This window comes from Bubalus kerabau, chromosome 13 (assembly GCF_029407905.1).
Source record: "Bubalus kerabau isolate K-KA32 ecotype Philippines breed swamp buffalo chromosome 13, PCC_UOA_SB_1v2, whole genome shotgun sequence".
NCBI lineage: Eukaryota > Metazoa > Chordata > Mammalia > Artiodactyla > Bovidae > Bubalus > Bubalus kerabau.
Genome location: NC_073636.1, coordinates 16,634,156 through 16,660,761, shown reverse-complemented (window position 1 = coordinate 16,660,761; position 26,606 = coordinate 16,634,156). Strand labels below are relative to the sequence as shown.

General features: G+C 39.1%; 1 protein-coding gene across 23 annotated transcripts in view; it reads left to right on the top strand.

Annotated features, from left to right (window-relative positions):
• USP6NL (USP6 N-terminal like) overlaps positions 1-26,606 on the top strand; it is a 138,120-nt gene that overhangs the window by 505 nt on the left and 111,009 nt on the right. For 6 of the 23 annotated variants that reach the window (XM_055543552.1, XM_055543542.1, XM_055543559.1 and 3 more), the window contains exon 2: positions 15,175-15,261. In XM_055543552.1, the coding sequence (XP_055399527.1) occupies positions 15,258-15,261 (4 nt within the window). In that variant the 5' untranslated portion in view covers positions 15,175-15,257. Of the gene's footprint in view, positions 1-120; positions 338-429; positions 556-1,146; positions 1,501-2,145; positions 2,403-15,174; positions 15,262-26,606 lie in introns of those variants that run through there. The other 17 variants (XM_055543553.1, XM_055543540.1, XM_055543557.1 and 14 more) reach the window with 13 other exon arrangements.

The following is a 26,606-nucleotide window of genomic DNA, read 5'->3' as shown; positions in this document are numbered from 1 at the left end:
AGATCCCGGGGTAGGGGAGACCCGCTGCCTCTCCACGCCCCCCCCCCCGCCCCCCCCCCGGGCAAGTTTCGGTCCCCGGGAGACGTGTCTCCCTTGCAAGTTTCAGTTGCGTCCTCCAGAGTCCAAGTGGGCAGGACCGAAGCAAACTTCGTTCTTTTAAAATTATTGCCTTCCTGCCGCGGAACTTCGTTTCGACTAGGCAAGGGGAGGATGGGGCTGAATGAGGGCTTTGGAGAACCTGGAAATCTGTGCGCCTTTGCAAAGTTTGCAAAATACTTGGGAGCTCACAGCCGGGTGTTGTTGGTGCGGCAATTCTGATGCGGGCGAACGGTTACTCGTAGGTATTTTAATTGAAATTGTGAGGGCTGTGGATCCACGGGTGAACATTTCTGTACATTGAAATGCCCCCCGTCCCCCGCCCTTCATTTTAATCCACAGATGCTTTTTAGTCGGTAGATTTCAACATGAGCTAAATGAATCGCTTATGGGACTGGGAAGGAGTTTTGAATTGGAGCAATAACAAGTCATGGAAATAATGTGACATATAGAAAAAAGGTGGGGACGCGGTTTTAAGTACTTTGCTAGAAGAAAGTTATTTCAATCGTGTATTAATCCATTTATAAATAGAAGTAAATCTTTGGGATACTTAATATTTCGTAGCGCGGAGGTCGGACAAAACTTTAGATACCACCCTGCCCAACTCCCTCATATATTGAATCTATGGGAAGTTCTGTTCAGGAAAGTCAGGGTGCTTTTTTCTTTTGTGAAGTCATCTTAATAAGAATCAGATTAGGCAGCATTAAATGGACGGTGGTTTATTTGCTTTTATTTCTCACTCTGTCAGACCCTAAAGTTAAGAAAAACGATACTGAGCTTGCCTTTTTTTAATAGTAAAGTTTGTAAACATCATCTAGTTTATTACTTAAAATGGATATTGTTCCTATGTTATGTTCTATATAGCCAATTGAAATATGTAAAAATGTAAGAGAAAAGAAGCTACACGAATAAAAGTATAAATTAAAAAACCAGTGCCTTAATTGCCAGTACAGGTATTCTGAGTTAATGGAAATTCCTTTGCTGATTATGTCTTTAAAGAATCACTCAGGTGTTACAAGGACATCAGAGAAGCATTATTTCCCAAACATTAAGAACCTGGGCCCTAAGTCTTGCTGTTGATGCCTACTTAATGTTTTTAACTAGCAGACCTGGCTCTCCGGGGTTAGGGTTATGTTTCTGGTGAGAATAGCCCATTACCAGTTATGACATTGTTTTGATATGAAATAGCTCCTTGGGAGGACAGCTGCCATTGGTTAAACAAGCCAGTAGGTACAAGTGTTGGCTTTGGCACCATCTGTTAATTGGCTGGTCATCCTTGGGAACTGAGGCAACTTCCTGGTATGGCAGATGCAAGCTGGGTCCCAGTGCCAGGCAGAGGTTGCTCGGTCAGTTTGGTTTTTGGTCAGTTCAGTCTTTGCCCATGGTGTTCCCATCTATCTCAAGGTACTGTTAGATTTTGTAGCTATTGAAGATGAGTGAAAAAGAGACTAGTAAATTTAAGCTAGTAGCAAGTTGAAAAGAAACAAAATTACTTTGATTGTAAATGCTAGTAATGTTAAGGCAATTTGAAGTCCTGCAAAAAACTTAAGACACAATACCAGAACTTTTAAGAATTGCTGCTTTAGTTAGAAAGTGGCAAGTGATTACATTTTCTGGTTTATGCTTGCAATTTCACTTCAACCATTTTTGTTTTGTTTAGTGAAATAGTACTGTTACCAATAATACTCTGATCGTTTATTACCAGAAAGGTATAGTTTGTCCTTCAGTGTGATTTTTGAAAGGTGTATTGCCTTGCTAGATATGATTTATTTATATTTAGTGTCTCATTTTTTCCTTTAGAAAGTGTCTCAGTTTTTACAGTAAAAGTCAAAACCAAAGTAATACTCATTTGAAAGAAATCTGACTTCTGCAACACTTCTTTATAGTATGTGGACATTAGAGCCTAAGAAGTAATCACAGACACTTGAAGTCTCAACTGGTCTTTGCCATTTCCAGGTTACGGCATTTCATGAAGATAACTTAGTTTCTAAAGGTTGTTTCTTTGTAAAATTGGGGAGGATTATAAATTCACATTTGTTTATTCAACAGATATTTCTTGGGTGCCTTCTTGTACGCACAGCCTTGTGTCATGTACCTTGTTCTGAACAACTAGAGGGATCAGTCCTTTGAAGTACAGTACATGGAACTATAAAACCAGTCACCAGGGAACCTGACTTGATTGGGAGGGGCAGGGCAAGCTGTCCTGAGGAAGTTGCTGGTAAGACCTGAAGGATGAGGAAGAGATGGGAGGTGGAAGGGTGGGACACTGAGGATGAAGGAGCGTGTAGAGAAGAGAATGCTTGTGGGTGAGTGAGTTCTCTCTGTGGCACCTGTCCCACCACTGTTGCTTGTGGAGGGAAGGTTGGCTCTTGGCCTCATGAGCTGTCATCGTCTGAACCAGGTGGCTCAGCCTTTGTAGAAAGAGAGTCCGTCCAGATGACTCCGACCTCGCTAGACTGGTGATGACTCTCTGCACACTTTGGTGTCCACTACTATACAACTCTGGCACTGATTATTTGATAATTTCTATATCTGTAAAATTGGAATTAAATGTTAAAAGGTTCTTTTATTTCCTTAGACAGACTGTATAATATTGGTGTTTTAAAATTTGATAGCATTTTCCTTAGAAAAGCTTAGACAGCCTTATTTAAAATGTCTAATCCTCACAAAATGCAAGTAGCAATTCACTGTAAGCTCTGGAGTTTCACATCTTGTTTGGTTAAGTATTTGGGGCTGTAAAAAGATTACTTAATTATCCTCTGAGAGAGGTATATGTTGCACCTGTGTCTTGATGACATTGATACTAGTGTAGAAGTTTTCATTTTATCCTGGAGTTTTCCTTCACTGAATTAACAAGGGAATTAAAAAATATTAGAGTAATGCTTTTCATGAAATAAGTGAAAGAATATCATTTTAAGCTTCTTAATATATTAATTTTGGTTGTCCTGTGTGCTCAGTCGTGTCTGACTCTTTGCAACCCCATGGACTGTACCCTGCCAGGATTCTCTGTCCATGGAATTTTCCAGGCACGAATACTGGAGTGGATTGCCATTTCCTTCTTTATTGAGTGTGAACTCAGAGCAGAGTATGGAATTTTGCAGGCAAGAATACTGCAGCGGGTTGCCATTTCCTACTCTAGGGAATCTTCCCGACGCAGGGATTGAACCAGCCTGTCCTGCATTGGCAGACAGATTCTTTACCACTAGCGCCACCTTAGAAGCCCCCACATGCCCTCTAAAAGGTGGAAAATGTGTGAGACATATAGTACATAGTTAAAATCCCAACGTACACATAGTGCCAGAGCAGAGGGAGAAGAGTAAGACAGATTCAGTATTTGAAGAGATACTTCACATAGAAGTATTCTAAATCTTAGAATATTTCAAAATGAAGCCACAGACTGAAGAATATCCATAAAACAACCCTCTTCCCCCAAATCTAAATATATCACAGTAATCTAGAGAAAACAAAGACAAAGAGACTATCTTAAAAGTGAAACCCTTTACCTCAGACTGGGACTTGAACCCATGTACCGTGATCGAACCCAGCCAAAACCCAGTTTGGGACTCAAACCCGTGGCTGGGACTCGAACCCAGCCAAAACCCTGCTTGGAACTTGAACCCACGTGGCTGGGACTTGAACCCAGCCAAAACCCAGTTTGGGACTCGAACCCAGCCAAAACCCAGTTTGGGACTCGAACCCAGCCAAAACCCTGCTTGGAACTTGAACCCACGTGGCTGGGACTCAAACCCATCCAAACACCATGGTACCTGATTTAAGGACCTAGTGAAGCTCAGATTCTTGATGTCTCATCGCATAAAGAATTCAGTGAGAGAAAAAGTGATAGGTAAGAAGTGGATTTATTCAGATTCAGAGAGAAGCACACTCCACAGAGTGTGGGCCATCACAGAGGGAGAGTGTGCCCTTAGTGATTTTACACAGATCAGCAATGGCAGATTAATATTTTATTGTGGAATTAACGCAGCATTTGTAAGCCAGTTAGTTCTCTGGGGTTTTTTTTTTCCTCCTTGTTTCTTTTTGTTTGTTTTCCTTTTGAATCTTTTAATGCTTGTTACCATATCTGTAGTTAGAAAAGAAAAGGTGAAATAAGGCTTTGAAAACTGAGTGACAATGGAAATAAATGTGGAAAGTAAAATTTATAAAGGTTAGGTATGTGAGTGGGGGATAGATATTTCTGTGTATTTTGCTGATGCCTGTTATAAAAAATGAACTGGCAGATAATAACAATTGATATGAATGTTTAAAAATTAAGAGGAATGTATTTGTCTCACCTGTTCCATGTTCCTTTTTTCTGGATTTGTTTTGGATTGATTTAAAAAAAATAATTATTCCATTTCCTCCTTTTTTAAATTACCTTGGGATTATATATTCTTTTACTCTTCTTTAGTATTTGCCTAAGAAATTCTAATCTTGTCTCTACTTATCAAAGTGTAATATTGAGACTTTCACCCATTTTCCAGATAATGTAAGTCAATTTTAAAACATGTAAGTCAATTTCCTTCCTTTTTTTTGTATTTCATTGTTATGTTTTAAAATGTATGTATGTTTTATACCCCCAAAGACCTATTTCTATTGTTTTGTACCATTATTACTCAATCAGGCTTACTGCCCTTTTCTTCTTTCTTATGTTACTGACTTTCTGTCTGGAAAAATTTTCCATCTGCCTGCAGAATACCCTTTAGTGTTTTCTTTAGAGTGGGTTTAGTACTGACAAAATCTAAAACGTTTAGTTTGAGAATGTTTTTATTTCACGTACATTCTTGAAAGATACATTTTGCTAGGTATAGAATTCTAGATTGGCAATACGCACATACATATATTTGTATATTCTTTGGAGAAGAGATTATTCTATATTATTTGTCTTTGTTGCTATTGAGAAGGCAGCTGCTGTGTATCACTTGTTTGTTGATAATTTCTTTCTTCTTCAGACTATTTTCAGGCTTCCCTTGTGGCTCAGCTGGTAAAGAATCTGCCTGCAATGCGGGAGACCTGGGTTCGATCCCTGGGTTGGGAAGATCCCCTGTAGAAGGGAAGGGCTCCCCACTCCAGTATTCTGGCCTGGAGAATTCCATGGACTGTATAGTCCATGGGGTCACAAAGACTTGGACACGACTGAATGACTTTCACTTCACTTTCACAGGCTATTTTTAAGATTTTCTTTTTGTCTTTCAGATTTGATTTCAAATGCTCTCTCCTCTCCTCCCTTTTCTTTTCATAGCTGTTTATGCTGTGACCTGGTGTCTTGCATCTGTCTTGGATAGTTTTCAGCTGTCATCTCTTCTAATGTTGCCTCTCCCCATTTCTCCTGCTTAATCTTTCTGAGACTTCAGTTACCCAGCGTTAGGTCTCGGTAACTCCACTGTGTTTCACCTGCCTTCTGGGTTTTACTTTTTTTTTCTAGTGGTTCAGTTTACCTCTGGCCTTTCAGTTTAGTCTTCATCTCTAATTTGCTCTTCAATGTATTCATTTTCTGGATTCTTAATATTCATTGCTGTATTTTTCATTCTAGAATTTCAGTTTGGTTCTTTTAAAAATCTGCTATGCCACTTCTATAGTTTATAATTCCCTGTCAAAATGTGCAAGCTCTTCACATGTCTCTGAACAGAGTAAGCAAGTAACTCTGTCCCAGAGTCCCGCAGAATTTTTCCTGTGGTCTCTTATTCTTTGAGGAGTGTCGGCTCCATGTATGCATGCTCATTGTGTACTGTTCACTGTATTTGAAAGATTATTTCTAGAAGTAAATGTAGATTTAGATGAGGATTTTTCTGTTGCTTTTGCCAGGCACTTAGGATCACCTTGATTCAAATTGAGATTTATTTTAGTGTCTGTGCAAAGACTGGTTTAGTTTACTTTTTGTGTTATCCTTTCTTCTGGGATTCAGCTTTTTGAGGTCTTATTACAGACGGGGGTGTGGCTCCCTTAGTGGCTCTTGATTTGCTGTCTTCTGAGCCCTCAAGGCTGCTTAAGTATAAATTAGCCCCTCAGGCACCTTTTTTGATTGGGTAAACGTTTCCAGGAGGAAAGAAGCTCCAGGCTTCTTTGTATTACAATTATTTCTCCATTCTGCTTTTAACAGATATTTGCATTATTTCCAATTTTGGACTGTTAAAGCATTCTTATATATGTATTTTGTTGAACATATGGACTCCTTTCTTTTGGAAATATCCCTAGAAATAGAATTGTTGAGTAAATATTTAACTCTTGTAGTTATTATCAGTTTTTCAAAGTGGTTGTACCAGTTGTTAACCCTTTGATATTTTTAATAATTAAAAAATATACTTTACATGTATATATTTAAGTCTAGGTTTCTGTCTCTAAGAATGTTGTTGTGTATTCTGTGGCCTAGCTTTGTTGGAAATGCAGGCCCCTTGTCTTTTATGTAACTCATGAGTTTGTGTTTTACTCTCCCAGCTGATGCTTAGTTATTGGTAAATAGAGGCTTAATAGGATAATCTGGTTGTGAAATAGTAGACTCATTTTGAAACAGCATCTTAGAATCTGTATTCAAATGAGTACTAAGTGTAGTTACCATTAGTAGACCATATCAGTTGCTGAAGAGAAATTTCTCAAATTTCTTTTGAGAAGTTGCTTTTTAAAATATTGAACCCTATTTGTCATCAGTTTATATCACATTTTATTGTTTGTTTGAATTCTAAGCTCCTTCACCAGACTTGCTTGGGAATATTTTTCTTTTACAAACCCTTTTTCCTCCAGAGTTGATGATTTCTCATCACTGAGGATTGCCAAAGGAATATCATCTCGATTCCCCCTTAAAATTTAGGATTACCTTTGATTACTTCACTGTTAATCTTTTTGACTTCCTTCCAAGTGTCCTTTGAATCTGCCCTTCTGTCCCCCTTTTCAAACATAACCAGCATTTCAGACCAGTTTGTTTTAGTTCATACTTGGTTTATTGCAATAATTTATTAATTGATTCTAGTTATAATGGTGAGGGATTAGAATCTTCCTCAGTTATCCATTGAATTGAAATTGATTTTTAGGTCACAAACCTTTTAGTGCTCGAAAGAGAACTTAAAAATTGTTTCAACTCCTTTATTTTATAATAAGACCAAAAATGGACCCATGGTAATCCATGTGCCAGATATATGAGATATTTGGTTTATGAAAGCATTTTTTTCCCCCATGCGTAATCCCTTGACTCCCATCTTTTTTAGGACTTTTGTCCTGACTGCGTTCTGTTAGCTGGGACCAGGTTTGTGTCTATTGCTGTATCTTGAGCCCTTTGAAAAGTTTTACATGTTGTAGAGCTGAATTAGTATCTATTGAATGGATGGATACATACTTGTGTTTAGAATCCAGCTAGATGTAAATCCTTAATGTAGGGCCTGGAATCCTGCCTACTTTTCTTTGTAGTTCTCATGGTATCTGCTATAGGGCTTACTATTACAGTTGTCTGGAATTTTTAACTGACTTTTAAATTTTATTTTTATTTATTTTTGGCTGTACCGGGTCGTCTTTGCTGTGCATAGGCTTTCTCTAGTTGTAGTGAGCAGGGGTTACTCTCTTTGTTGCTGTGTGTGGGGCTTCTCTTGTTGCAGAGCATGGACTCGAGAGCCTGTAGACTCAGTAGCTGTGGTGCAGGGGCTTAATTGCCCCACAACACATGGAATCTTCCTGGACCAAGGATTGAATCCGGTGTCCCTTGTATTGGTAGCTCAGTTCAGTCACTCAGTTGTGTACGACTCTTTGCGACCCCATGGACTGCAGCTCGCCAGGCTTCCCTGGCTATCACTAACTCCCAGGGCTTATTCAAATTCATGTCCAGCGAGTTGGTGATGCCATCCAACCATCTCATCTGCTGTCGTCCCCTTCTCCTCCCACCTTCAATCTTTCCCACTCAGTGTGTGCTGTGTGCTTAGTCGCTCAATCGTGTTTGACTCTTGCAACCCCATAGAGTGTAACCTGCCAGGCTCCTGTGTCCATGGGATTCTCTAGGCGAGAATTCTGGAGGGGTGGGCAGCCATTTCCTTCTCCAGAGGATCTTTCTGACCCAGGAATCGAACCCAGGTCTTCCGCATTGCAGGCAGACTCTTTACTGACTAAGGTCTTTTCCAGTGAGTCAGTTCTTCACATCAGGTGGCCAGAGTATTGGAATTTCAGCTTCAGCATCCGTCCTTCCAATGAATATTCAGGACTGATTTCCTTTAGGATGGACTGGCTGGATCTCCTTGCAGTCCAAGGGACTCTCAAGAGTCTTCTTCAACACCACAGTTCAAAAGCATCAATTCTTCAGCACTCAGCTTTTCTTTATAGTCCAACTCTCACATCCATACATGACTACTGAAAAAACCATGTATTGGTAGGCAGATTCTTAATCATTGGACCACCAGAGAAGTCCTTAACTGACTTTTAAAATGAAGCCAGACCCCTGATAATCAGAGATACTGTAGCCTTTATTTTAGCTTTTATCTGTAGACCTCAGGCATTATGTATAGTTCTGATAGGATATATTAAGTGCATTAGGCAAATATAAGGTAGTTTGGAAATACCCACCTCTCTGTAACTGAGATAGGAAAGGAAGCCTTGGGAAGGACATTTGTTTTTCCTAAATACCTAGAAGTTGCCCGGTGTAAAGCTACTGGAATTTGATAAGTCCTTCTGGAAACCTAACTTAAATTCTACCTGCAGAAGGGGAAATCAGATCTCATTCTTATCTGCTGTTTCATTAACATACATGTGTAAACAAACTTAGGAAATCCGATGATTTCTCATTTTGCCCATCTCCTTCTCTGATCTTATTAGTAGGAAGTACTTTGTTAATTTAGTGAATGGGTTAAATAAACCTCCTTTTACTCTAGCTGTAGTAGAAGATTGGCTTTACTTCTTTTGAGCAGGGAAAACATAGAAAGCCTTGAAAATTTAAAACTGTGTTTTGGGGGTGTAAATTGCAGAGAGAATGAATATTCTTTATAGAGAGCTCAAGAATTGTGAAAGTACAGTGGTGAGACCATCCATGTCAATGAATGACTTTAATAGTCATCATTCATTGGACTACAGCCCTCCAGGCTCCTCTGCCCATGGAATTTTCCAGGCAAGATTACTGGAGTGGGTTGCCATTTCCTTCACCAGGGGATCTTCCCAACCCAGGGATCAAACCTGTGACTGTTAGTCTTCTGCATTGGCAGACAGTTGCTTTACCTCTGACGCCACGTGGGAAGCCCACTTGAGTATTAACTGAAGTTATTTCTTTATCTGGCATGAGAAGATATTACCCTGGAATGCCCTGGCATATTTGTTTCAACCATGAACTGTGCACCTGAGTTAAGGGGAGGCGCTAGAATTGCTGGGATGTGAGTTCCATGCGAAAGGGGTCTTTGGTTTGTGGCTGTGTCTGCGGAGCCTGGAACACTCCCTGGCTTGTAATAGCTGCTCAGGAAATATTTATTGAATGAATAGTAAATTTGTATATTATCTGTTTTATTGTATATTATTCTGTCTTTTAAATTTAAAAATTGAACATTAATCATTTTAAGTTTTGGTTTATAAGCCTTTGGGGTATTACATTTAAATTCTCTGAGACATCATTTCTGATATTTCTTATTGGTTGTGAGAAGGTTGCACAAAGGACATTGGAGAGCATTCATTCACTTGTCGTTAAATCTTTTTGAGATGTTTTTTAAGTGGATACAGGAAACTCCATTCCATGTAAATTAACAACCATTCATTTACGCAGTTCCTCATTATTGCACACTTAAGTTCATAATTTTTTTTTTTTTTTTTTGCTGTTACCAATAATGCTTCAAATAAAATTTTCTTAAGCTTTTTCTTGGGATGACAGTTCAGTACATAGTAATTTAGCAAAACAGGGTTTAGGAATTTCTACTAAAAAATGAACTTGGGTTATATAGCTGTGAGATCAGAATCTCCAGTGATCAGATAGCTGAGCAATGCAGCTCATTGGGAAGGCCAGCTTCTTCCGCATCTGGATAAAGGATGAACATCCGTCTCTTCACGTCAGTTCTGTCTTGCATTTTATAGTGAACCTGGCTATCACTTGAATTTGTCTCTTTCTTTTAAAGACTAGGAGAAGGCAATGGCACCCCACTCCAGTACTCTTGCCTGGAGAATCCCATGGACAGAGGAGCCTGGTGGGCTGCAGTCCATGGGGTCGGTAAGAGTTGGACACAACTGAGCGACTTCACTTTCACTTTTCACTTTCATGCATTGGAGAAGGAAATGGCAACCCACTCCAGTGTTCTTGCCTGGAGAATCCCAGGGACGGGGGAGCCTGGTGGGCTGCCATCTATGGGGTCAGATAGATTTGGCCACGACAGAAGTGACTTAGCAGCAGCAGCAGCTTAAAGAATAAGTGAGTCACTGCGACTCTTTCTGCCTCTTAATTATGGCTTAAAGATTATAAATACATTTACCTCTTTTATGCATGTGGCTACATAAATTTCTTTTATAATCATTTCTGAATTTTCCTGGAAAAGTTTTGCCTTTCATATTAAAATATAAAACATTCTGTTCATAGAAAGGACTATATGTAATAAGTGTGTTATATAAGTCTAATAGAATGATATATATATGTCCTTTCTCTCAGCTTAAGTGGTACAGTGTTAGCCCTACCCTCTTATATCTCCCTATAGCTCCTCTTGTCTTACTTCTGTCCCCAGAAAACCATTAGCCTCAACTCTGCTTTTTTATTTTGCTTTTCTTTATAGTTACATATATTCATGTATTGTTAATTTTATTTTTGAACTTTATGTAAATAGTATCACTTCGTATGTGTGTATACATATATGTATTTGTGTATATATGCATGTGTTTGTAAACTTAGTAAAATTTTTTAGTTAAACTAAAACCCACAAATATAATTTGCATATATAGTATCTTTGCTTTTTGTATTAGTCATCTTTTGCTGTAATAATGCTATGTAACAAGTCACTGTGAAACTTCAGTGATGTGCAGTGACAGACATTTATTTCTAGCTCATGGGTTTGGCAGTCTCTGCTGGGTGTGGCTGGATTTAGTTATGTGCTAGGTGTCTCCTCATTTTGGGACCAGCAGAGATTGGGGTGCAGTGTAGGAGTGCAGGAGAACACAGCTCAGTGCTCGTAAAGCCTTCGGTTAGAACTGGTGCAGTTCTGCTCACATTCCTATCTGTCGTGTCCCCAGGCCCTCAAATCCACGAGGTGGGGAGTATCCGAGGACGACAAGTGATAGAAGGCATATGAACAAAAGATGGTGTCTGCTTCATCTTCCTCCTAAAAAGCAGTATAAGAGACTTGGAATAGTTCCATTCCTGTTATGGTACCTTCCTCCTAGATTACATGCTGTTTTTGTTCAGTACTTTAGGTTTGTTTGTTTTTATAACTCATCATTTCGAAATTATACTGCTAATATTTGGGTTTACCCATTTTTACAGTTCTCTTTTCTCACCATTCTTTCCTGTATTTCAGACCCCTTTTTGGCATCATCTTCCATCTTTATGAACTATAGTTTTGGAAGCATCCTTAATGATGATCTGCTTACAGTATATTCCCTGTTTATGTCTGAATTTTCTTTATTTTGTCCCTTTTCTTGAAAAAATAGTTTAGCTGAGTTGGTATGTAATTACAGCTTAAAACTTATTTTCTCTTGGAACTGTGGAGATACTTACTGTTCTAGTGTCTTCTGGCTTCCATGGTTGCAGTTGATCAATCAGAGTCTGATTGTTCCTTTGTAAGTGATCTGCTTTTGTTTCTGGTTGGTTTTAAGAACTCTTTGTCATCGATGATTTGCAGTTTCACTGTGGTATCTCTAGGTGTCTGTTTCTTTGTTTTCTTTGTCTTTTTTTTAAAAATTTATACCTCTTGGAATTTGCTGAACTTGAATCTGTATTCACATTAATGTGCAACCGTCACCATTCATCTCCAGAACTTCTTTAATCTTCCCAAAATGAAACTTCATCCTTCAAACACTAACTCATTTTCTGCTCCTCCAACCCCTGGCAGCCGTCATTCTACTTTCTGTCTCTGTGGATTTGACTTCTCTAGGTCCCTCATCTAAGTGGAATTATAGAGTACTTGTCCTGTTCTCCATGGCTGCTGCTCAGTCATGTTTGACGCTTTGAGACCCCATAGACTGTAGCCTGCCAGGCTTCTCTGTCCATGGAATTTTCCTGGCAGGAATACTGGAGTGGGTTGCCATTTCCTCCTACCTAGGAAATCTTCCCAACCTAGGGATCAAACCTTTGTCTCTCGTGTCTCCTGAATTGGGAGGCATAGTCTTGACCAGTGTGCCACCTGAGAAACCGCTTTTCCTACTATGACTTGCTTATTTCATTTTGCACAATATCTTCAAGATTAAATCTGATTTTTTAAAAAATATACTTTGTGATGAGATTAAAAATGAAGATCACATCAGTTTTTAGTGGATATTGGGATTTTTTGAGTATTCTCTTTTTAAGAAAAGTTATTGTACAATGAAATAAGTTAATATTAATTTGATCTCTGGGAAGAATACTGTTAGAGACAGTAGTATGTGATCCTGTATGTTGTGATTTATAATTCTGTTTAATTTAAGTTTTAAGTGACCAAGAGTGACGGGAATTATTTTTAGGTCATGTTTGGTGCCTGCAGTAAAGAGAAGGGTATGGTGGAATTTCTTTTCTTTAGCTAGAACCTGAGTTCCCTGAATATGGCTTTGTCACAAAAGTTGGAGGAGTCACTTGAAAGTACCCCGGCTCAAGTTCCTGTAAGATGCGTTGAAAGGCCAGCTTTTGCAGAAGTACCCCGATAATGCCTTTTATGTGAAACTGTGGATTTGAGACAGAGTACTCTTTCCCTCTTAGATGGTGTGAAAAACAACATGTAAGATTCTTCTTTCTCCTTTGTACGTCCAGGCGATAGCATTTACAGGAGGAGAAAGGAAATCTGAAAATGTTATCTTTTTTGAGCTACTAAACTGCCTCATTGCTGAAGAGAATTGGTAGCCCACCTACTTGTGCATGAAGGGTTTGCATTTCAAAGCTGTGATTGGCATAAAGAGTCTTGAACACGTGACTTCAATTATAAGTAATTTAAAAATGTTTTCTAAGAACTACTCCATGACATTAATTCCAACTCATGCATCGTTGCATATTTGTCAAGTACATTTATCACCTCAGATGGTAAGGTTATAAATTCAGTGTTTATAAGTCTTATTGTCCTGTTTCTTTTGAGGTTACTATTTTTGGTGCTGAGAAAACTAATATCTGAGGAACTGCAGTCCTTAAATAAGTATTTATTTGGCAGTTCATAACTATGGGTAGGAAGGCTGCACGGCTTAGTACAAAGTGCTTTGATGTTGCCATTTAGGAATTTTAAATTTAAGATAAGAAACTTCGATATAAATATGAACAAAGAGAGCAGTCCCCACAGGTGTGAGTGAGCTGCATGTGAGCTCCCGGGGCCTTTGAGTGTGTGGTCTACTCTGTGTCACAGGGCGGCGGCCCCAGCCACCCTGTGACACCAGGAAGCCTGGCCCACCACCTAGTCTCCTGGGTGGGCTGGGTGAAGCGCCAGGAAGACAGTGTTTTCATGGTGAGACCCTATTGTCATGTGGATTATTTTAGATTTTCCCATACAGCTTCTCATTTTGGGGAGAATAATTGAGTTACCTGGAAATGGAAATCATTTCATAATATCCAGTGCGAGGCCATGTGGGGAGAGGGGGCCAGGCCAGGTGATCATGCAGCGCCCCCTGCAGTGATAGGCCATGGCTAGTGAGAGCACGTGGACCCTGCTGGCGTCCAGAACTGGGCGTCCTTCTGCAAGTTTATACTGCTTTCATAAATTACATGGCATGAGTAAAGATGAGTTAGAGATGGGGCAAGCATTATTTATTCAAAAAATGTTTCTTGAACTGTAATCTGTTTCAGAAGCAGAAACAGATTACTATTGTGCTGTTTTCTTAATTGACTTAGAAAGTTATCACCCTTTCTTGTGATCCTGAGAGGTAGCTAATCAGTTTATGAGGGCAGCTCCCTGAGCACAAGTGTAAATTTTGTATCGAATCTGATATTATCTGGTTTGTGGAATTTCATACATTAGGTTCAGGGAGACACTTGTGCACCCATGGTAATGTTTAAATGTTCCTTTGTGCCTCATTTTCTTTAATATATTATCAAAAAGGAAAGTGAAGTTGCTCCGTTGTGTCTGACCCTTTGCGACACCATGGACTGTAGCATACAAGGCTCCTCCATCCATGGGATTTTCCAGGCAAGGATACTGGGAATGGGTTGCCATTTCCTTCTCCAGAGGATCTTCCTGACCCAGGGATCTAACCCGGGTCTCCCTCATTGCAGGCAGATGCTTTACCATCTGAGCCACCAGGGAAGCCATATTATCAAGGGAGGAAGATTTATGATTATATGCTAACAAAGGGTTAACTTTGTATTTATAAGTAATACAGGGTGATGCATTAAGTTTTACTCAACTGAAAAGAACCAAATACAGAATTTTGTATGTAGGGTTTATAAAAGTACACTTTAAAAATATATACAGAAAATTCCTGGAAAGGAGACATGCCACAAATGACTGGGTAGATGTAGTGGCATTGTACTACTGAGATAATTTTTTCTTTCTACTTAGCTGTTTCCAATTTTTTAAAACAGTGAAACCATATTACTTTATAATGAAGAAAAGGCCCATTATTAGAGAAAGTATAGCAGTAACTTTGGTAACTTTTATTTGATGGTGTGTATAAATCATTTATGTGCAGTCAAAATACATTCAGCAGGTGTAATGTGTTTAATTTACCCAAAATGGGGTGCTTTCTCTGACTTATTTATGTGGTGATGGAGGGAACTGAAAACAGATTAATAAGTTTCTGTGGCAACAACTTTATACATACTATTTGCTTTTGAGGTAACTTCTTACAGAAAAAGGAAAATATGAACAGAATCATGATGTTCCAAAGATTGGTAATTTTTTTACATTTAGATGATGTCAGGGTCTTTGTTTTTTTTTTTTGAAAATAGTAAATTTTTGTAAGTAAATTATTTTTATTTTCTTTTAGAAAATTTTAAATACTGACCTTTAGAAAATATGATTTCTTTCTCTGTTTTCTTCCCAGGACATGTATTCCTCTGAGAAACACTGGACAGCAGATTTGGGTGTAGCGCCGGATCGGGACCACATACAGAGACATCTCCAGTCATGGGTAAGTGTCCTAGGCAAATTGGAATTATGTCATTTCATCAGTGATTGAATATTGTGGTGTGGCCCAATACCGTGCCTTTGTCTCTATTTAAAAGAAGGTGGTCCTGTGTGGTAGTTGATTTATTCTAAGAAGTTAGATGTGAGGATCTCTTTGTCATTAGCTTCTTGGCTGGCTTAGTTTACCATCTAAACTTTTCTATTGACTATTCATTGAAAAGTGACTCTTTAGAAAAATGAAGAGGGAAGATGGCAATCGACCATAATTAGCAGAGATTTTATTATGTGACATTTAATCATTGGGTAACATGGGTTAATGTTATTTAATCAAAGCTATATCAGTGTCTTTGGATCAAGGAACCAAGTCTATCTTATAGACTTATCTTTTGAAATAGATTTTATCTTCTCAGTTGTAAGGGGATAGTATATATAATATTTCCTGTCATTCCTTTCTACTTCTGTTCATGAACAGGAGAACTAGACTTTACTATTTTAATTGTTTACTTCTAGAGAGTGAGGAAAGAATTAAGATTTTATCTTGATTGGGATCCTATGACCGTTGTGTACTTCTAGAGTACAGCCTTTTTGGTAAGGGAAACTGGGATGAAGTTAATATTTTCTTATTAGAATATAATAGCACAGAGTTTAAAATTTTTCATGTACTGATTATATTAACCTCGATAGGAATACAGTAGCTTTTCTCATCAATTTGAATAATCAGGCAAAAGTTGATAAGTGAAAGTGAAGCTGTTGTTACTGTGAGATCTTTGAGTAGTTTCTACTAAAAGTAATAACTGCAAGCTGTGGTCTTGGGTTTTGGAGACTTTTCAGTGGGTTACTTTTTTGGTGGTGTGCTTTGAATAAATAAGGATAGTTGCCAGATGAGTTCAAATGCAGATTAAGAAAGAAGCAGCTTTTGTTATTTCAGCTCCATTCATGTGAAATTTGGTGAGAATGTTTCTCTCTTGTAGAGTGCCAAGTCTAGTAAAGATGGTAGTGTGAGCTCATGAACACTAAGAGCATTTAACTTAAGAAATGCTTACTTTTTTTGAAATTTAAATTTTGTTCTACTTTGTGATCTTAGTGGTCTAGTAGTGTCCCTTACAGATGGCAAGTTCTTTGAGGACAAATGCCCAGGGCTCTTTCATTTTTGAATCTTGGAGCCTGGCACGGCTGTCCCACAACACTCAGAGCCCTGTGAGCCTGAAGGTAGAGGGAGGGGTGGCTTACTAGGCGTCTGATGATGAGTACTGGGACCACAAACATTTTTATTTATAAATTACAAGGGTTATACTTCATCTGCAAGATTTTTAATCGGTTCTTTTTTATATCCACTAGTTCATTTCTCATTTCTGCTTGTTTGTGTTTAAAATGTTTTCAGTTCTCTTGTTATTTATCTCTTTGAGGGTCTTTAACATGTTTATTTTAGTCTTTTTCAGGTCGTTTGATGCTTTGTTTTGTCCGCAGTGAATTTATGTTCTGGTTGTTGATATTATTGGTGTCAACATCATGCTCTGTAATTTTGCAGGCACGGGAGTTTTCTTGTGATGGGAGTTTTCTTTTTCCTGTCTCTTTCTCTGGTTTCCCCTGCTGGTCTGGCAGTTTTGCCCTTGTCTCTACCTGGCTTTAGAGTTCCCAGATCAGAATTAGGTCTTGTGTGAGTGGACCAGGCCCCAGCCCCGGTGACGTTGGGGATATCACAGATTTGGTCACTGGGTCAGCTGGCAAGAGGTCAGCCGTTTCCTAGGCTGTGGCCTCAGTGCAGTTAGCAGAAATCTTTTTTGATCTAGTTTCCTAAAGAAGGCAGAGCGCCACCCCAGTCCCTGGTTTTCAGCAAAGTGCCTGCTGCTGACCCTAGTTCACTTGGAGCCCTTGCTACCCGATCCGATCAACTCATAGTTAATCCCTGAGAGCCCACTGCCTGCCTGCTGCCTTTTCCTGTCTGGGGCCCAGAGCCAGGCAGACCTGGCCTTGCCTAGGCTCACACTTTGTGTTACTGTGAGATTTCTGATCCGTGGAGATGTTTAACTTGTTAGGGGCATAGGTAATGTCCTTTTGGTCATTTGTCTTTATATTTTATCAGTGATTTCTCAGTGTTTGTTGTGAAAACAGGGAGCTGCAAAGCATGAACAATGCCATTGGGGGTTTAACCACTGGGATTATAATGAAGTCTCATATCCTTACATCACATTTAAAATTAAAAAAAAAAACAATTTCTGTTCAGTTCCCCGGATCCTAGAGCTCCTCTCCACCATCCATGCACCCCTTCACTCGCTGGGGGGAGCCCCAGGGTACTGCTGCTCCAGAGCACGCTGCCTGCCTCACTCTTGCAGCTGACCTCCTCCAGGAAAATCACTGGCCTATTCACTCCAGTCTTCATTTAATCTGTAAACTCCTTCAGGGTAAAGACTTATTCCTGCTGCTGCTACTGCTAAGTTGCTTCAGTCGTGTCCGACTCTGTGTGACCCCATAGACGGCAGCCCACCAGGCTCCCCCGTCCCTGGGAGTCTCCAGGCAAGAACACTGGAGCAGGTTGCCATTTCCTTCTCCAATGCATGAAAGTGAAAAGTGAAAGTGAAGTTGCTCAGTCGTGTCCGACTCTTAGCGACCCCATGGGCTGCAGCCTACCATGCTCCTCCGTCTGTGGGATTTTCCAGGCAAGAGTACTGGAGTGGGTTGCCATTGCCTTCTCCAAGCTAAGCTTAGTTCCTGGCACTCAGTAGATGCTCAATAAATAGTGCATGGATTTGAGTGTTCCTGTGTGACACCCTTACTGTGTGATAACCGTTCCATGTGTTATTGTTCTTAGGTGAAGTTTGAGCTGCTCCCATGAAGAGTGTGTGTGTCTTAATAGGATAAAGCGTTCCAAGTAGGGGAGCACTGTGAGAAAGACGTGAGGGTTTGACCACAGGAGGGTGTTACTGAGTGGTTGAACATTCTGGAGTATAGAGCTGGGGAGGAGCTTGTGAGAGGTAAAGCTGGTGTAGATGAAATCAGGGTCCATGGTGAACACATTTCAGGAGGTTTGGACTGAGGTTATAGTGCCCAGCTTAGAACTGTTGAGGCACCTCAGTGAGGGGGACTACTTAAGATTTCATTCTGGAAAAATTCCTCTGACAAAGAGACAGTTTTGTTAGATATAAATTAAAAAGATGGGTCACAGGCAGTGTTTGCCTTTCCTAGTTTTGTTCTTAGTTTTCAGCTCTTTCCTTGCTCCCTTGGAAATAACGCTTTGAGTCTCTGTCTCTTGCCAACTTGATTTTCTCTAGCAATGGCAGTCATTCTTGAGTGGATGATGGGAACCATGGGTTAGGGAATGTCATCATGGTCTTTGCTGTGCTGCAGCTCCCAGGGGCTTGTCAGTTTTCATAAAGGTGGGAGGGGACTGAGTAAATCAGAGTTTCTCTTTTTGAAACAAACATTGGAGAAGATATGGTAAAATATGGCACAGGTTAAGAAATAGGAAGATACGTCATTAAAATCTAGATAGGATTTCCAAACCTAGATTTGGGTGAGCTTGTTGGGTAACTAGAAATTTTGTCAGTGTTTCTCTAGAGATTACAAGAACTGGGTACTTGTATGTGCCTCTGTAGCATTTCCTAGCCCTTAGTATGTCATGAACCGTGTAGGACCTGGCCATGGCTGTACGGCACGTGGGATAAACTGATGCAGATGTTGGGGTCTTGGAGGCAGCCAGCTCTGACACCTCAGGCCAGGCCCAGAGATCAGGTTCTGTATATCCCGACACATGAATTGGGAGGCTCCAACTGTAAGACCTAAAGAATTTGTTAAATGCTTTAAGATGTTTTTCTGCTTTTATTCTAGATTTTTATATATTCTGTCAAGTTCTGAGGCTGAATATGTATCTTGTGAAATATGTTTTGCTGCTGTGATGTGCATTTCATTGTGAATTGTTAGCTTTTTACAGTCGACAAAAAGCCTTTTGATTTTTCAGTACTTAAATTGGTCTTAATTTTCTATATTTGCCATATTTAGCAATGTTTAGCATTTTCACTTTCATGCATTGGGCAAGGAAATGGCAACCCACTCCAGTGTTCTTGCCTGGAGAATCCCAGGGACTGGGGAGCCTGATAGGCTGCTGTCTATGGGGTCGCACAGAGTTGAAACAGCAGCAGCAGCAGCATTTACCAGATTTATTAAACATTTTATTTTATCAGATGGTGTCAAAAATGAAATAAAGCTGTTATATTTAAAGTCTGGCTGTAATTTAAAATGGATTTTTTAGATCTTTGGTGGAGATTGTAACAGTAAGAGTAGTTTGTGTAAAGAGCAGTGCTTAATAATTTCTAGATGATTATTTTGATTAAATGTTTTTTAAAAAAGCCAAAATAGCAACAAAAACCAAAAGTGATAATTTAGGGTACTACTTATTTTTCTTTTCCCAAGTTTTAAGTTAAAAAGATGAAGTTTATCCAGTCTATTTAAATTTTTTAAATCTTTACTTCTGCATTTATTTCACTTTATTTGGAAAAGTTTTGCTCTGTAAGTAATTGCATGACATGTTTCCTAAGAGAGTCTTTTTGGGTGTTGACTGGGCAATCCAGGAATGAGTCTATTGTGTTGGAGGTGTTTGATTCTCCCCTTTGGCCTAAATGGTGGAGTGTTTTTTGAGTCAGTTCTGAATACGAAATATTTCTCTTTTATCTGAAGAAAAGGTAATGGTGGTGAATAATTTGGGATGTAGTGTATTTGTGTCTTTCTAGTAAGAGGAACAAATATCATCATTCATTGGAGCACAGACTGAGAGACAATGCTGAGGTGAAGACCACTTGGTTTAACATTCACGAGAGCAGATAATGCTATAACTGTTGAGTAGATTACTAAACCCCTGAGTGGTAGCATAAAGATTCTTCTGAGTTTTATTAAATAGAAAAATCATGCAGCAAGTAAGATAAGACTTTTCTTAAGTATTGTCTTCTCTCTACAACAATAGTCTATCTGGACTATATGTCCTATCTTATGGAATAGCTTTGTACCACAGAAGATAAAAGAAAATTTAAGTTGAACTGCATTTTAAATACTGACATAGCTGCATTTAACAAAATCTTGAGAGAAATCTCTTTGAAAAGGATGCTAATTTCAGAAAATAGGATTTGATTTTTGCAGTTTCTTGAATCCACTTTATTAGAACTGATATACTGGTTTGAAAATTTCATACATAAACTTATTGAAAATGAATTTCTATATGAAAATATTATAGATGTGACTTTTAGTATTTTTCATTTATCAAAAGATAAGTCAAATAGACATTTTCTGTTAAAGGAATTGGAGCCTGTGAATGTATATGATGGATGTCATTGTATGGTTGTCCTCTCATTTCTCAGATGTGTGAAATTTGTATTAAATTTCTCTAGCCTCTGTCTTTCTCCCTCAAAACTGACCTAAAGTGGTATTTTGGTGTTACCTTTTTTCCCTTTTTTTGTAGATAGAAAAGTGATTATGAAATAATTCTTTCTAGCCTCTCTTTAAAGCCGTGGGCTGAGAGAATAGAGTGGAAAGATTTCCCCAGGTTCCCTTACCCCGTTCCCTGATTCCCATTTTAAGCACTGAGCCATAGTTAGTTTTTTAAAACAGGAAATGTTGCATATGTTTCTGTCATGATTGTGGTCCAGAAGTTAGGAAGCCAAATGGGATTGGATACTTCTTTCTTTTTTTATTTAACTAAATTAATTAATTTTTGGCTGTGCTTGTTCTTTGTTTTTGCACAGGGTTTTCTCTAGTGGGGGCTGCTCTTCGCTGCCGTGTGCAGGCTTCACATTGTGGCGGCTTCTCCTGCTGTGGAGCACAGGCTCTAGGGCGTGGACTTCAGTGGTTGTGGGCCCCGGACTCCAGAGCACAGGTTCAGTTGCTCTGTGACTTGTGGGATCTTCCTAGACCAGGGATCAAACGTGTGTCTTCTGCGTTGGCAGGCGCATTCTTTACCTCTGAGCCACCAGGGAAGCCTGTCAACGCTTCTTAAATGAGTTATCTCTTATTCAGGTTCAGAGATGGTGGTCATTGTATAGGCAGATGGTAGTAGAGTGCTGTTTTCCCCACTAAGTTCAGAAGCTGACTTCTGCTGGCATTACCCAGGTACCCATGGAGCTACAACAGTTTTCTTTGCACTTACACATTTGGAGCAGTCAGGTGTTAAGCTTTAAACAATGGAATGTAGAAACATTACAGTTAAACACTAGTGTGCACTCGTATACATCTCATATTAAATTGTGGGGCATTTGGAATCGCAATGCCTTTTAAAAGTGCTGTTGCCTATTTTGGATTCTAGAAGAACAGGATAGAATGGAGTTTATTGGATGCATGGTAAAAGCTTTTAACCCTGTGAAGTCCTGTGTTTGATCTCACTGGTTAACCTTGTTACGTTCTAGTACATGCAAAGTAGAACAAAATATGTTTGCTTGACTATAACTTAAAAAAATTCGAAAAGCAAAAGTGTATTAAGTTTTTTGTAAATAGTTGATCTCTTCTATTTTCCCGTCATGACTTTCTGCTATTTCCTTATGTGATATGTAGATACAGCTCAAGTGGGAAGTGTTATGTGTCAGGAAAGGAGGAACCAGGTATTATCGGTGTTGGAAGAACTCGGCAAACTTGTTTGTGACAATTACGGCACAACAGAATTTGAATTTCCAACTTGCTTGAATTTATTGAGCTGCATTCTCATGGACAGTAATGACCTCTAGGTTTTCAGCGCTGTCCTTCTTAAGTTATTTTTTTCTGTCTAAGTGTGTATCTGTTCTCAGCAGGTGAGATTCTATTCCTCCTTCTCACCTGGTCCAATTTTATTTTTCCCGTGGGATCAATTCTGTATTTTATTTTTAAGTATTTGAATGTGTGTTATTAAAAAACACATGTTACTGATTTTGGAATCATTTGAGAATAGGTTGCCTATGTCATGCTCCATTTTGTATTTCAGTAAGTAGTCCTGAAGAGGAAGGCTCTCATATCGTGACCACAGTAAAACTGATTTAATAGATTGTGTTTATCTGGTCTACAGACCACACCTCATTGTTTACAGTTTCCCCAGTAATTGCGGCACTTCTGTCGCTCCAGTGCAGGGTCCAGCTGAGTGTCATTCACACCTTGCATTTAGTGTCTGGTGTCTTCAGTCTCCTCTAATCTGGAAGGTTCCTCAGATGTTCTTTATCTCACAGGATGTTGTGTTCTACACGAATGCAGGCCAGTTCTTTCACAGAGCGTCCCTCAGGTTAGGACTGTCTGAGGCTCCTCTGCCGGGATCCACCCTGGCCTGTGTGACAGGTTTGGGGGCATTCCTCAGGAAGTTCTGGAAGGGACAGGGGGACTGTGTAGTGATCGCTCCATTTCCTTCCCATTTGGTTCTTTCGCAGAAAATTTTCCCATTTTTTCTTTAATTGAAATAGAGTTCAAATATCTTCCATAAGAACAGGATTTATCATTCTGCTTTGCAAGTTTCTGTTTTGCTTAATTATGAAGGTTTCGAAAAATGGCAATAAAATATTTTCTAGAATGTGAGATGACCTTGAAAGGAGACAACATTTGGCTTTTATCAAGAGAAATTCCTTTCTGTATGATTTCTGTTTTGAATTACATTGACAGAAATCTCAAGATGCTCTTGAACAGGTACTGTGAAATAAGGTATAGTAGTGTTGAATTTAGTGTTGTTTTTTTTTTAATAACAGTAACCCAGCTGCAGCTCTTCATCTGTTAATTGAATTTGCTTCACTAAAGATTAGCCCTTCCCATAACCTGGTGCTTCTTTGTCCTAATAAATTTTCTTTAGCTAAAATAGAATAAATGAACATATTAAGGCTCCAATTCCCATTCGGTTTTAGAGATTTATGGGTTATATTAAATTTAATGTGACATGTCAGAATACTTACCATCTATAGTTATAACTCTTAAAAGTTTAATAATTGAAAGGTATATTGGAAGCTAGAAAATTGATGGACTATTGCAAAAGTATAAGAGGTTCAAAACTTGTTTTTAGACAACACTGAGACAGGTGATATAAATTAATTTCTTAAAATATTTTAGGAGTTGTGTTTGAGTCTGATTTTAAAACAGATTTTAAGGAAGAGAATCCATGACTTGGAATAAATATTAATAATGCTTTTGTTTAGTACCAACAAATATTTAGTGAGTACCTCCCCATGCACTGCTGCTGTGTTGGTCTTTGGGGATGTATTAAGAGACAAGGACAAAACCAGCATCTCATGGAGCCCTTAGCTAGTGGGGAAGACGGACAGCCCAGTGCTGGGAATGTAGACAGACAGGAAATGTAGGTGTCTGCAGGAGCCAGGAGCCTCTCCCTGGGGAGCACAGGAAGCCCACCCTGGGGAAATCATCTTCCAGCTGAGGCTGGCTAAGTGGAGAGCAAGGGGGAGAGTGTTCTAAACAGAAGAAATGACAGGCGTAAAGATCTGTAGTTGAGAGACTAGGAAATGGAGGTGAATTCAGCATTGGTAGAAATAGGTGTTTGGAGGGGATTAAAGTTGGCAACTTTAGTTTAGATGAACACTCTCCCTTTGCCTCCATTTTGTACTTAATTTTACCTAATCTCATCTAAACGAATCTGTTTTCTTCATCTTCACTAATCCCCTTTCATTGTTGTTGTTTTAAAGTATAACCATAACATTAAAATAAGTCCATTTGGAAAGGAGAGAAAGTCTTTGGTAACGCCATTCATTTGCTTTTTTGCATGACCCTCTGGTATTGTCTCGCTATATATATTTTGATATAATTGGGTTCATAGTGGATATGCACTTTTATATTTGGATTTCTAACATTGGTTTTAGTTACCATATTTCCATAATAATTTTTATAATTAGAATTCATAATTTTATTCCTTAAAGGTAACAATGCATAGTAACTTGTTTATTTCCTATTTTTTTTTTTTTAAGATGGTTCATTTAAAGAAAGGTTTGCAAAATTAATATCTTTGGTGATTTTGCCCTATTTCTTTAAAAAAAAGCCTATAACTCCTTAGGCTAGATTTATAATACTGAAATATTTTTGCTTAAATCTTCCTGTCTTTCTTAAAAAATGACATCAATTTATAGTGACCCTGGTAATTGATATACAGAATATCAGTTTCACCATGACTAGTAGGTGACTTAGTAGGCTCAAAACAACATAAAGTTGCTTTCAGTTGCATATTTGATTTTTAGACAGGATAAATTTAAAAAAATTGTGATAAAAATATCCAAAATGCAAAATGCCATCTTAACTGCTTTTAAGAGTACAGTTCAGTTGTTGTTCAGTCATTCAGTCGTGTCTGATTTTTTGCTACCCCCATGGACTGCAGCATGTCAGGCGTCCATGTCCTTTACCATCTCCCAGAGCTTGCTCAAACTCAGAGCCATTGAATTGGTGGTGGCATCCAACCATCTTGTCCTCTTTCATTCTCCTTATCCTTCTCCTCTTGCATTCAATCTTTCCCAGCATCAGGGTCTTTTCTAATGAGTTGGCTCTTTGAATCAGGTGGCCAAAGTATTGGAGCTTCAGCTTCAGTATCAGTCCTTCCAATGAACACCCAGGACTGATTTCCTTTAGCATGGACTGGTTGGATCTCCTTGCAGTTCAAGGGACTCTCAAGAGACTTCTCCAACACCACAGTTCAAAAGCATCAGTTCTTTGATCCTCAGCCTCCTTTATGGTTCAATTCTCACATCCATACATGACTATTAGAAAAAACATGGCCTTGACTATATGAACCTTTGTTGGCAAAGTAATGTCTCTGCTTTTTAATATGCTTTCTAGGTTGGTCATCGGAGAAGGCGATGGCACCCCACTCCAGTACTCTTGCCTGGAAACTCCCTTGGACGGAGGAGCCTGGTAGGCTGCAGTCCATGGGGTCGCTAAGAGTCGGACACAACTGAGCGACTTCACTTTCACTTTTCCTTTCATGCATTGGAGAAGGAAATGGCAACCCACTCCAGTGTTCTTGCCTGGAGAATCCCAGGGACGGGGGAGCCTGGTGGGCTGCTGTCTATGGGGTTGCACAGAGTCAGCCACGACTGAAGCGACTTAGCAGCAGCAGGTTGGTCTTAGCTTTTCTTCCAGGGAGCAAGCATTTTTTAATTTCATGGCTGTAGTCACCGTCTGCAGTGATTTTGGAGCCCAAGAAAATAAAAGTCTCTCACTATTTCCATTGTTTCTCCATCTATTTGTCATGAAGTGATGGGACTAGATGCCATGATCTTCGTTTTTTGAATGTTGAGTTTTAAGCCAGCTTTTTCACTCTCCCCTTTCACCTTCATCAAAAGGCTCTTTAGTTCTTCTTTGCTTTCTGCTATAATGGTGGTATCATCGCATATCTGAGGTTATTGATATTTCTTCAGTATCTGGCAATCTTGATTCCAGTTTGTGCTTCATCCAGCCCTGCATTTTGCATGATATACTCTGCATATAAATTAAATAAGTAGGATGACAATATACAGCCTTGACATACTCCTTTCCCAATTTTGAACCAGTCCGTTGTTCCATGTTCTACCTGCATACAGCTTTCTCAAGAGGCAGGTAAGGTGGTCTGGTATTCTCATCTCTTTAAGAATTTTCCAGTTTGTTGTAATCCACATAACCAAAGGCTTTGGCGTAGTCAATAAAGCAGAAGTAGATGTTTTTCTGGAACTCTCTTGATTTTTCGATGATCCAATGGACGTTGGCAATTTGATCTCTGGTTCCTCGGCCTTTTCTAAATCCAGCTTGACCATCTGGAATTTCTCGATTCATATACTGTTGAAGCCTAGCTTGTAGAATTTTGAGCATTACTTTGTTAGCATAGTGTTTAATATATTCACATTATAGTGCAACCAATCTCCAGAACTCTGTGTCTTGCAAAACTGAAACTCTGTATTCATCAAACAGCTTCATGTTCCCCTCCCCTGATCCCTTAGCAACCACCATTCTACTTTCTGTCCCTATGAATATGACTGCTCTGGGTACCTCTTGTTGGAGGGAGCAAATAATATTTGTCTTTTTGTGACTGGCTTGTTTTGATTAGCATACTGTCCTCAAAGTTCATCCCTATGGTAGCATGTATCAGAATTTCATTACTTTTTAAGGCTGAATAATATTCCACTGTGTGGATTACATTTTGTTTATCTGTTCATCTGTTGATGGATACTTAGTTTGCTTCCACCTTTTGGTTTCTGTGAATAAGACTGTTGTGAACCTAGGTGTACAGATATCCCTCTGAGATTCTGCTTCCTGTTGAGTATATACCCAGAAATAGAATTGATTGATAATATGGCAATTCTATGTTTAATTTTTTGAGAAATTGCCATACTGTTTTTTATAGCGGCCACACCATTTTGAATTGTACAGGAATTCCCATTTCTCCACATCCTT